This window comes from Pelophylax lessonae, assembly GCF_965119305.1.
Source record: "Pelophylax lessonae genome assembly, chromosome: 7".
Taxonomy (NCBI): domain Eukaryota; kingdom Metazoa; phylum Chordata; class Amphibia; order Anura; family Ranidae; genus Pelophylax; species Pelophylax lessonae.
In genome coordinates this window covers 203,995,597-204,008,815 of record NC_138774.1, presented here as the reverse complement: position 1 = coordinate 204,008,815, position 13,219 = coordinate 203,995,597, and the positions used below count along the sequence as shown (strand labels likewise).

General features: G+C 40.6%; 1 protein-coding gene across 8 annotated transcripts in view; it reads right to left on the bottom strand.

Annotated features, from left to right (window-relative positions):
* Window positions 1-13,219, bottom strand: part of GRIN1 (glutamate ionotropic receptor NMDA type subunit 1) — a 134,026-nt gene that overhangs the window by 112,899 nt on the left and 7,908 nt on the right. For all 8 annotated transcript variants that reach the window (XM_082263901.1, XM_082263900.1, XM_082263904.1 and 5 more), the window contains exon 2: window positions 9,549-9,683. In XM_082263901.1, the coding sequence (XP_082120027.1) occupies window positions 9,549-9,683 (135 nt within the window). The remainder of the gene's footprint in view (window positions 1-9,548; window positions 9,684-13,219) is intronic.

Sequence of the window (13,219 nt, the reverse complement as noted above, 5' to 3'; positions counted from 1 at the left end):
CCTAAACATAAATTAACCATTGCTTATAAAGCAATTTATAAGCAAAAAATGACATTTATTATTATTTATACACAGATAAATCGATCTCCTCCTAAAATCAAAATTATATAAAATATTTATGAAAGAAAGCAATATTTCAGTTATGTAATCATAAGCGAACTACTGCTTATGAAGCAACTTAAATAGAAAATAACGCTTAAACCCTAAGGCAATAAAACTTTAATCTTGTAAATCCAATAGGATTTACATTGACTTAAATATCACACAAAATTGCCCCCCTCTAATGGTTGTTCACCTTCTCAAGTCCACAAAATTTTAGGCCCCTAGGATCCCTATTGTGGACATCTCTAAAATGCATAGATGCTCTATGTTCCTTTTACTCCTTTCATCATGTATCCTCACTTGCATAGGTCTAGGAGTCCATCCCACATATTAAATGCAGCAAGGACACTTAAGCATATAAGCCACTCCTTTTGATGTATAAGTGATAAAAATATTTTATTCAATATGTTATAAGTGTAGCTGTTGCAATAAATTCTTTATTTTTTTTTAATTATTTATATTTTACAGGCTAAACATTTTCCACAAGAGTAAAACCCAGGTAAAAGGGGGACTATGCTATTTTTTACCGGCGGACCTTATTCTCCAGGGGCTAGCCTATTCCGGAGATTTGGAGCCTTTTTATATACAAATTTAGGGGAAGGGTGGTAGTACCTTCCCCAAAACTTTGTCCTTTATTAGTATATTTTAATATCTGCCAAAAATATTTTCCACCTTTTTACTGTGAACATTAAAGTCCATTATAATTCTAAATTCCTCCCCTGGCTAGGAACACAAGTTGCTCAATCTTTTTCTACCATTAAACTTTCTCTCTGTAGACTCTTATCTTTATCTATCTCCTACTTGCTTTGTTTTTATATCCTTTTTTACTAAACTTATTTTCAAATATTTGATATTTGATTGTTGTAAACAATCTTCTATTGTTGTGCAGTTTCTTCGCAATTTGACAAATTGTCCCGTCAGTACATTCAATAGCCATGGTTTGTAATGAAAACTATCCGTGGCTATAAAGACATTATGATCTGTAGGTTTACAGTAATTTTTTGTACCTACTTTTCAATTTTTTATCATGATTTCCAAATCCAAAAATTCCATACTAGATTGATCATATTTCAAACACAAAAAAATATTTTTATTATTTCTTTTCAACCTGTTCATGAGGCCGAGGAGGCTCACCTCATCCTCCTTCCAAACCATGAACAGATCGTCTATAAATTGTTGGTAACAAACTAACTGAGTTGGTTTCTCATTAAAGACCACCTTTGACTCCCAGAGGGCCAAAAAAATATTGGCTACACTGGGAGGGAACTGAGCTCCCATGGCTACTCTCGTGGTTTGAAGGAAATACTGATTAGCGTACCAAAAATATTTATGTTGGAGACCATACTCTAGACCAGTGCTTCTCAACTCCTGTCCTCAGGACCCACTAACAGGCCAGATTTGCAAGATAACTGAAATACATCACAGGTGATATTATTTGCTGCTCAGTGTTTGCAGTAATTTAGTCCACATCTCTCCAAGTTAATACTTAAAATTTGGCCTGTTAGTGGGTCCTGAGGACGGGAGTTGAGAACCACTGCTCTAGACACTTGGATATACATTTTTTATGTTTTTCTTAAGATCTGATCCTTCTAATGCCTATTCTACTGACTCCATTGCGTTTGAATGTTTAATGATAGAATACAGTGAACTACAGTGCCTTGAGAAAGTATTCATACCCCTAACAATTTTCCACATTTTGTCATGTTACAACCAAAAAAAAAAAGTATTTTACTGAGATTTTATGTGATAGACCAACACAAAGAGGCACATAATTGTGAAGTGAAAGGAAAATAATAAATGGTTTTCAACATTTCTTACAAATAAATATCTGAAAAGTGTGGCCTGCATTTGTATTCACCCCCCCTTTTCTCTGATACCCCTAACTAAAATCTAGTGGAACCAATTGCCTTCAGAAGTCACCTAATTGGTAAATAGAGTACACCTGAGTGTAATTGAATCTCAGTATAAACACAGCTGTTCTGTGAAGCCCTAAGGCCCCTTTCACACAGGCGGACCGTTCAGATTCGCCTGTCCGTTTTTTTGGCGGATCTGAACGGTCCCCCCATGCATTCCTATGGGGCATCGGATGTCAGCGGAGACATGTCCGCTGACATCCTACCCGATCCGATCCGTCAAATCTGGACGGATGGAAACCCTATTTTCCATCCGTCCAGCGGATGGGATCGGATGGGATCGGGTGAGAACGGACTGACGGTCCGTTGACATCCGATCTCCCCCATAGAGATGCATGGGGAACTGTCAGCTGTGTTTCCGCACACAGCGCGGAGACACAGCTGTCCTCCTGCTGCTCAGCGGGGGATCGGCGGCTCGATCCCCCGCTGAGAAAAACGGACTCCGTCCAACGGACGGAGTGTGTGAAAGGGGCCTTAGAGGTTTAATAGAGAGCCTTAGTGAAAAAAACAGCATTACGAAAGCTAAGGAACACACAAGTCAGGTCAAGGATAAAGTTGTGGTGAAGTTTAAAGCCAGGTTAGGTTTTAAAAAAAATATCCCAAGCTTTGAACATCTCATGGAGCACTCTTCAATCAATCTTTAGAATATGGAAAGAGTATGGCACAACTGCAAACCTATCAACACATGGCCTTTCACCTAAACTGACAGGCCGGGCAAGGAGAGCATTAGTCAGAGAAGCAGCCAAGAGGCCCATGATACCTCTGGAGGAGTTGCAGAGATTTACAGCTCAGGTGGGAGAATCTGTCCACAGGACAACTATTAGTCGTACACTCCACAAATCTGGCCTTTGTGGAAGATTGACAAGAAGAAAGCCATTGTTGAAAGAAAGCCTTAAGAAGTCCCTTTTGCAGTTTGCAAGAAGCCATGGGGTACATAGCAAACACGCGGAAGAAGGTGCTCTGGTCAGATAAGACCAAAATTTAACTTTTTGGCCTAAAAGCAAAATGCTATGTGTAGTACATACACACCACCGTGAACCATGGTGGTGGCAGCATCATGTTGTGGGGATGCTTTTCTGCAGCAGGGACAGGGAAGCTGGTCAGAGTTGATGGGAAGATGGATAGAGCCAAATGCAGGGCAATCTTAGAAGAAAACCTGTTAAAATCTGCAAAAGACCTCAGACTGGAGAGGAGGTTCTCCTTTTAGCAGGACATCGACCCTAAACATACAGCCAGAGCTACAATGGAATGGTTTAGATCAAAGTATATTTATGTGTTAGAATGGCTCAGTCAAAGTCAAGACCTAAATAAAATTGAGAAAACGTGGCAAGACTTGAACATTGCTGTCCACAGACACTTTGTATTACATCTGACATAGTTTGAGCTATTTTGTAAAGAAGAATGAGCAAAAATTGCACTCTCTAGATGTGCAAAGCTGGTAGAGACATACCCAAGAAGACTTGCAGCTGTAATTGCATTGAAAGGTGATTCTACAAAGTATTGACTTAGTGGGGCCGAATACAAATGCACGCAACACTTTTCAGATATTTATTTGTAAAAAATGTTGAAAACCATTTATCCTTTTTTTTCCACTTCACAATTATGTGCCACTTTGTGTTGGTCTATCACATAAAATCCTAATAAAATACATGTACTTTTTTGGTTGTAACATGACAAAATGTGGAAAATTTCAAGGGGTTTGAATACTTTTTCATGGCACTATATGTCTATTACTATAAAACATGAATTCATAACAGGAACATTTTCTAAGATCTGCAGTAAATGCTTTGTGTCCTTTAGGTAAGCCATAGTGGGGGTAACTAAAGGCTGTAAAAAAATATCTATATTCTGACCTATACATGAGGAGAGGGGATCAGCCCCATTAATTATGTGCCTCCCTGGGGGATTGGTAATATCTTTATATATTTTTGGCAAAAAATATATTACAGGTGTTCTACATGAAGAAGGCTTAAGATACTGTGCTTACTTTTTATTTAAGATCTTTTCACCCCTCTTCTAATTAACCTGTTTAACTCCTTCTTATATTCAGTTACCGGGTTCTTATATCACAATCTATAATCAAATGCATAATCTATTTCTATCTTCTAGCAATCTATACATCTCTGCCTTACAATATGATTTTGACATAAGCACTATTGCCCCCCCCCCCCCCCCCCGTATTGGCAAGCATGATAATGACATGCTTCTTCTTTTCTAATGCCTGTATGCCCTTTTTTTATATGTATAGGGTCTTAGACCCTCTTAACCTTAAGGCATCAAAATTCATTAACCACCATATTTTTAAAAACCTCCACATATTTATTGCCTGAGATCTGGGGATTAAAAGTTGACTTATTCCTTAAACTAGTGTGATTTTCTTCTTCCATAACTACAGACCTTGGCACATGACTGGATAAAAAATATTTTTTGACATTCAAAGTCTTAATGAACTTTTAAATGCCAATATATGCCTCAAAGTTACTACAATTCTTCACCGGGGCGAACTTACGGCCTTTGTCAAAGACCTTAAGCTCATCAACACTGAGGGTTCCCCATTAGCTAGTTTGGCATAATGTGATGCTTCTGGGATTAAAAGGAAGCAGTTTTCACTGAACACATAACGATTCCCACGGGAGGAGGTGTATATATTGTAATCATGATGATGTGGTGTATGGCTATTTAAGGGCTTGGGTAAGTTGGCTACTGAAGAAGCCCAATCGTTGGGCGCAACGTGTCTAGGAGGGAGGACATGAGCCCGTCACATCACGCCGCCACCATTTGTGTGTGTAGTGGGGAGCAGGCTGGCAAATACATTTACAAAGCACGTCTGTCATTTTTATCTTGTGAGTGTTTTATATTGGCTGGGGTTTTAATAAACCTTTAGAAGTGGAGAGCACTTTGTTTTTGCCTTTTTGTTCTATATGATTTATGTTGGATGTTACATGAGTACACTTGAAACCAGAGGGTATAGCCATCTACAGTCTAGAGTAGAGGAATACTGTGGAGGATCTGCCTAGTTTGGCATTTAGAGGAAACAGATGAACTTATTTTGAGCTCGCTTGAGGTGAGCGGGTTTTTCACCTGGTTGTTTTGGGTGCACAAGTCACGTGAAGTAAGTTGGTCACCTACTGCACTTGTTGGGGTGCTGGACTGTTTATTTTTGTTCACTGGTATTTATTTTTTTACTTTTGGCTATTTTGTATTGACTAAGAATTTAGTATTGTATTTTATATATATTGAGTTTGATGTACACACTGATAGTATCTCACATTTGAGTGTTACGCTACATGTATTTTTATATATTTATCACTGATGCATGTAGCAAGCAAAGTCAGGCCCCTGTAGTCTGATGCAATAGAAACTACTGTAGCTACTATAGCTCAAATTGCTGAGAATGTTAGAGTTTCTTCCAATAGAAAGGTGTCAAAACACAATGCATCTCAGTTTGTTGCATATGGGTCTGCATAGCTGCAGACTGGTATGGATGCCAATGCTAACCTATCTCCACAACCAAAAATGCCTACAATGGATACATAACTATTAGAACTAGACCACAAAACAATAAAGAAGGTGGCTTGGTCTTATAAATTCAAGAATGGTTTGAGGAACACAACAATGAGTTTGAGGTGTTGACTCAAAATCCTCCAGATCTCAATCCTATCAAGTATCTATGGGCTGTACTGGAAAAACATGTCCGATCCATGGAGGCCTCACCTCACAGCATGCATGACTTAAAACATCTGCTACAGATGGCTTGGTGCCAGATACCACAGCATGCTTTCAGAGGTCTAGTGGAGTCCATGCCTCAACGGGTAATGGTGGGTGGTCATAATATTATGGCTGATTGGTGTATGCTTTGACGGGAAGTTTTTACTTGCTTAGCTGTACTAATAAAATTGCTAAAGGCTTTGATAGGAGTAGAAATTGTTCACTAAATTAATGGAAGAAATGGCTGCCTGTAAAGTAAGCTACATAAATTGCATTTTGTAGTGACCATTTGTAAATTATTGGAGTACAGTGTGATCATGCAAAATTGATCAATACAGTAGTGTAGTTACAGCTTAATGGTGTGACTGCCAGCAAATGGTTAAATCTCTCAGCAGAAAAAAGATTACAATAAACCTTGTCAACTTACCCCTTAAACAGGTTTAGTTTATTCTTCCCTAATTATCACTAAGTTATCACTAATTATCAGACCTTATGTGGAATATGCAGTTCAGTTTTGGGCACCAGTTCTCAAAAAGGATATCGGGGAACTGGAGAAAGTGCAGAGAAGGGCAACAAAACTGATAAGAGGCATGGAGGAGCTCAGCTATGTGGAAAGATTAGAGGAACTGAATTTATTGTCTCTTGAGAAGAGGAGATTAATGGGGGGATATGATCAACATGTACGAGTGGTCCATATAGTGAACTTGGTGTTGAGTTATTCACTTTAAGGTCATCACGGAGGACAAGGGGGGACTCTTTATGTCTACAGAAAAAGAGATTTCATCTACAAATATGGAAAGGTTTTCTCATAGTAAGAGCTGTGAAAATGTGGAACAGTCTCCCTCAAGAGCTGGTTCTGGCCAGCTCAGTAGATTACTGTAAAAAAGGCCTGGATTCTTTCCAAAATGTACATAATATAACTGGATAGTAACATTTATAGGTAAAGTTGATCCAGGTTATATCTGATTGCCTCTTAGGGGATTAGGAAGGAATTTTTTCCCCTGCTGGAGCAAATTAGATCATGCTTTGCTGAGTTTTTATTTTTTTTGCCTTCCTCTGGATCCTCTGCGGGTAAAGGATTGTGTATATAGTTTTGTATACATTTTTTTCCCTTTTATTAGTTGAACTAGATGGACTTGTGTCTTTTTTCAACCAGACTAACTATGTATACTATCACATATTCTAAAGCCCCGTACACACGAGAAGAAATTCGGCCAGGAATTTTCGTCCGACGACCGATCTGCCGATTTTCAGCTTGTTAGTATGGTGCTTCCAACAACCGACTCCGACTTTTCGGCCGAAAAAATCCTTGTGTGCAGGCTATATAATTTTTGTCGACCATCAAACACATCCGATTTTCATCTCATTAGTACAGATTTCGATGGGGAAAAATCTTATGAGCAAGACTGGGCATGCTCAGAGATGAAAGAACACATAGAAAGCAATCCAACACATGACATCACTTCTGAAGTAGAATTCTGTAGTGCGGGAAAATTCGTGTGCAGTCTAGAGCACATTCCAACCAACAGAACACCACTCTGGACAAAAGACGGACGACCGGAAATTTGTTGCGTGTGTACGGGGCTTAAGTCTCACATTTGTGCTCTGAGTTTTCACTGCTGTTCTTGATGAAGTAAAAATTTAAGGCTTTTAAACTTCACTTGTAAGAGTAATTTGTGAAAGTTTTCGTTCCCACGACCAGGTAGTGAAAGATAAGATTCAATCCTTAAATAATGCTTTTTATATTTGTCCTGTTTTAGCATGCCCATATCTTGACAAAATAATGCTGCGGCCCATACATTTTCTCAATTGTACGCATACCAGTGGCGTAGCTTTCTGCACCATGTACAACACAGCCCATAGAAGGGGATGAGGCTCAATAACCTCTCAGTAGCCAATGCAGATGGACTAAGAATGCTTTATGTTGAAAACCATACCCAAGCTCAACTGCTTCTTTCGAAATTCAATGACTGAAGACTGGTGCTCTGGCTGGGATGTTTCATCCTCAATGTGATCAATCCATAATAAGAAAAGCATGCAACTCAGTGATCTCTTTGTTGCAAATTCTTTATTGGCCACATATCGTAAGATACAGTGTACAGCTACTAATGCGTTTCGGCCACAATAGCCTTCCTCACAGCATAATCATTATACTATGACGAAGGTCCTTGTAGCCGAAACGCATTAGCAGCTGTACACTGTGTCTTTTCATATGTATACAATAAAGAATTTGCAACAAAGAGATCACAGAGTTGTCGGCTTTTCCTTATTATGTAAGAATCCTTCATATCTAGGACGTGAACATAAAACTGGGGCCATTAGTAATTTCATGTGGGAGACCCAGCAGGGGTTCCCAGCAATTATTTCAGTGAAGCAGTCCCATTGAAAGTAATGGAAGGCTGACAGCTCTTTCAGCTAGTCATGGCTGCAAATGATTTGCTGCGGATGCAGACAGTGGCTACAGTTAGTTGTGGGATCTGCTGGGTCTCACGCATTTAATCAATAACAGCCCTATTCACAAGTGTGAATGGGACCTTAAGGAACCCTATGCATTCCTCTAAAGGGAAAGTATTATACATTGTAGAAAACAGAAAGCTACCATTATCAGATTAGCTACAATTTCTGGTCTTGTTGAGTGGTCTACACTCTGGTCCCAAGGGATTAACCCCTACATTTCCATGGTGATCTATATATTTCTTTAAGAGGAGAGTGTATTAAACAGTGTAAAAAACAGAAAGCTTTTATTATTAGCTACAGTTTCTGTAGTTGCTGAGTGATTTACAATCTGATCCCAGGTACTAAAGTGTTACTAAACCCACAACAGTAAAAATCAGTGTGTATATGCAGTAAAACATACTTGTTATTCTCACAGTGGAACCTAAGGGGTTAATCCTCTGCATTGTGGGAAAAAAAAAAAAAGCTGTTTGATCCTGTCTCCTCTGATCCTCTCCTTCTTCTTTTTTTTCTTGGGAGAGTGCATGTGATCAGCACAGGGCCAATCTGCACTGTCCAGACAGAGGGTCAGGGGTCCTGCATCCTCATAGGACAATAAGGGGAGAATGAAAACTCCTCCTACAAACTTTCTCTAGACACTGATAGAAATCACAAGTCTGCTATATACTGCTGATGAGAGAAGGTATTTAGCAGTTTATATTTACTAAAACTATTGCATTTCCATGTTCTGTGTATTGTAGGAGACAAGATAAAGTGAATGCAGGCTCCACTAAAGTAACGCTTTAACCCTTACACTTCTAGGGTTTGTCTGCTATAAGATCATGTTGTAGGATTAGTCCATTGGGTTTTGAATGAGATATTTGTTAAACCAAATTATTGTGATCATCTGTTTATATAATGAGATGAGTCAAATGTTCCTGGGTTCGGTTGAAGCTGGGTTTGACAAACTGGATATCAAGGGGGTCCCCACACACAGAAATAAGAAGCAAACAGTCTGACGCTTTTTTTTGGACCAATCTTTGAGCTCACCGCTAACAACACTGGGTAAGATGTGCAGTGCTACTCAGGGCTGGGACAAGGAGTGGGCAGGAGGGTCGGCTGCCCTGGGCGCAATTGGTTATTGCAAAGATGTGAGCACCCTGATCCTAACCCTAAGGGAAGGAGGGGGGCGCAGTTTGGCATCTTTGCCCTTGCGCTGGATGGTCTTGTCCCGACACTGCTGCTACTCTTTTATTATGGGAGTGTCAATTAGGGTGAATGACAAAAAGAAAACTAGTATTGTATGCCATTTTTAACCATCATCGGTGGGCATGAGCAAAATTAAATCTAAAATGTGAAGCTTTCATTGATACCACTGCATGGTGTTCATACCTTATCAGAATATATCGACATTCTGGTCGTTAGTCCGATGACCGGTATTCGATAGAATCCAGCTGTATATGAGACTGGCGTTGGGGTCAGGTGATCGGTTGGGGCTGGAGGGTGACTGACCAATATGGCGTAAACCTGGAAACAGTAAATGTAGGTAAAGATCAAACTTAGGAATTGCAATGCTTATGTAACCATCACCATTAATAAGGCCACCTGTGGCAGAATAGCAACTTAACTGAACACAACTCAGTATTAACTTTTAAAGGTAAGTACTACCTAGAAGCAAATGCCACAAAATACCCTCTTTATTCTTTAGAAAAGCTTCTACTGTTGTGAGCTCTTTTAATTTAGTTTTACCCATTATCGGGACTTGACTTTCCTTGACTTACTGGCTAAGCTCCACTGACTGCCACTGGTTGTACAATATAGTATACTATAGTATAGTGCCCTTACTGGTCTCCAAGGCATTCTTATTGGACACTGGAATGGCAGCTGTTGGGGCCAAAACTTCAGAGGAAGACAGTTTGGGAAACTTAATCAGAGACCAGCATGCAAAAAGCTTTTTTGACCAAAACATTTAATAGCTGGCATTTTGTGGTTTTTACTCTTAGGTACCTTTTGGGCCCACTTCTGCTGCAGGTACAAAGTTTGATTTTTTCTGACTACCACATGTGTCTTTCTGGCCCTACCCACATCTTGGTGCAGATTGGCCTTACATGTCTAAGGCCCCTTTCACATGGGCTTTCCAATGCCTGTCAGTTTTTCAAGTAGACCTAATCGGATGCTCCATGCACCTCTATGGAGCAGCGGATGTCAGCGGTGACATGTCCACTGACACCCGCTGCTATCAAATCCTGTCCGTGAAACCCTATTTTCCATCCGTCTGGAGGATCGGATGAAAAACGGACAGGCGGTCCGTTTTCTTTTGATCTCCCATAGAGGAGAGCGGGGATCTGACAGGTCTGTCTCTGCACACAGAGCGGAGACAGACCTGTCATCTGCCTGCTCAGCGGAGAGTGGCAGATCGATCCCCGCTGAGCAAAACGTAGTCCGCCGGGCGCAAAGCCCGGGGTTCACCATTTTATATAATTAAGAAAAAGCTGCTTAGATATGATCAGCCTTAGTTGGTTGGTACTTGGTAAAAATAATTACATTTGACAAGTAGCACTGTGCAGAATATTTTTCTACATGCTGGGGACTTCTAGGGGTTGATTTACTAAAACTGGAGAGTGAAAACACTGGTGCAGCTGTGCAAAGTAGCTAATCAGCTTCTAACTTCTGCTTGTTCAGTTAAAATAGAAGTTCAGCCAAATTTTGTTTGACTGTACTTCTCTTATGGATCACAAAAATTAAGTTCGTTCTGCACTCCCGTGGCCCGTTTTCAGCAGACAGCGGGCTGAAGTCTGCTGTCTTCTGACATCACAGAGCCGGCGTTCTATCCGAATACCACTACCCAGTGCTTTAAGTGGCCCAAAAGAGGTGCCTGTACTCTATTATAGCCTATATATGTGGGGTGGGGGGGGGGGGCGACCTATATGTCGCCCCCCCCACCCCACATCAGGGTCCCCACAGAGCACCCCCCCTGGCCTGGGCTGGGAGCAGGGGGACTCACTGGTGCTGACTGGTCTGGCTTTGGAGTGGGAAATATTCTTGGGGAGGGGGCAATTGAGGGTGCAGATGTCCAAAATGAGCGTACTGGTACGCTAAGGCGCACGGAGAGGTGGCGGTATGCTCAAGAGCCATACTTGGAAGTGGCGGTACTGAGTAAAAGTGCATACAGGCCCACTTAAAGCACTGCCACTACCCATCAGATTGTGTAATGGAAGTGACATTCCGACCAAAAAATACTTACTGCGCATGCGCTATGCGTTCCACGGCGCTATGCGTTCCAAACACTTTATGATCTGATGGGTACCGGTAATCTGATAGAACAGCGGCAGCGGACATTTTACTACACCCAGCCACATCTTGAATTTTAGAGTAATTTTACCAATAATTTATAAATAAATATAGTATATTGACATCTATGATGCTGTTTTGATGTTACATTTTGTAACAAGCTGGACACCAGCAGTAGGAAGGTGGTAGAGGCCATGTTGTTAAACCCCGCACTGCTCAGTACTAACCCTTTAGGCTTTCAAAACTTAACATCCAAACAGCATCACAGATGTCAATATACTATATTTATTTATTTACGCTCACTTTATTGCTAAAACTTCTCTGAAATTCAAGGCATAGCTGGGTGTAGTAAGATGTCTGCTGCTGTTGTTGTTGAACAATCCGATGGGCTCTGTTGGTAGTGAAGTGGAGAAATGTGTGGAATGCAAAGTGTGCCATAAAATGCATGTTGGAACATATAACGCATGCACAGTAAGTATTTTTGGTCAGAACGTCACTACCGTTACACAATCTGATGGGTAGCAGTAATCTGATAGAACATTGGTCCAGGCCTGGGAAAGATCGCAGCAATCGAATCGGGATCCGCCCAGATGCCTGGACCAGCACCCGGCTCAGCCTCTTAGTGAGCCGCTGAGAGCCTGAGCTGGCCGCTCCCACCCACGTAGGTAAGTATGGCCACTCCCATCCATGTAGGTAAGTACGATTCAAGAGAAAAAAAAATTCTCATACATCTCTTTTAAGCTTTAACAGAAAGACTTGGAAGCTGATTGGTTTCTATGCAGCACTGCACCAGCTTTTGCACTCTCCAGTTTTAGTAAATCAACCACACTGTCTACTGATCCCAAAGAAGATAACTTCCAAGATACATCTGAATAAACCTTTAAAGAAAAAACAACCTACATTTTGAAGCTGGACTCTAGGCAAGTAGCCTAAAGTCGCTGTAAACCGGATTCATGAAATTTGACCTGGGCACATATAACTGTAGTGTTTACTTTTCTCTCTCCAAAGCCCTAAGTCCTGTTATTTTCTGCTGCTCCATTCTTCTGTTATCAGCATGATAACCTCTGACAAGCTCTCTGACACAGGAGATAAAAGCAGCTGGAAATTTGTGTTGGGGTGGGTGCATAAAGATAGATTATTAGAGAGCTGGTCTATTTACAGCACAGCTCTGCATGTATCTTTGTTCTTCTGCCTTTGGGGAGTGGGGGTGTGTGCCTTTCTTCCAATCAGCTGTCACACAGTGTATGCCTAGACTTCACACTCACAGCTAAAACAGAAAGAACAAATTCTAACACTATGTTCATTTCTAAAGAATATATAAAGCTGAAGACAACAGATATATATATATATATGTAAAACTTATGTAGGGAGATGTTTTTAATCTCTGTGTATCATCTGAGTCTGTTCACTTCACTGGATATATGTGAGGGTTTACATCCACTTTAATACACAGCTGAAATATAAAGATAGGAAACATTTTATTTGCAAAACAATTTGTAAATGTGTGCTGCCTTTTTTTTTTTTTTATCCAGGCACTCCGCCACCACACAACAGCAACACAGCTTGATCTTGGACACACCCCAGCCTCCTGATTGGACACTGAAGAAGCAGCAGTACACTATTCATCATTTTACTCTGCTCTCTCCACCTATCAGTGTGTTTTCTTTGAACACATGTACATTGCAGCAGTGCCCAATTGGCCTGGCAATCAGCTTTTTGGTAAAAAAAAAAAAAAGTAAAAAGTACAATACAGTATACTGTATACTCTCATT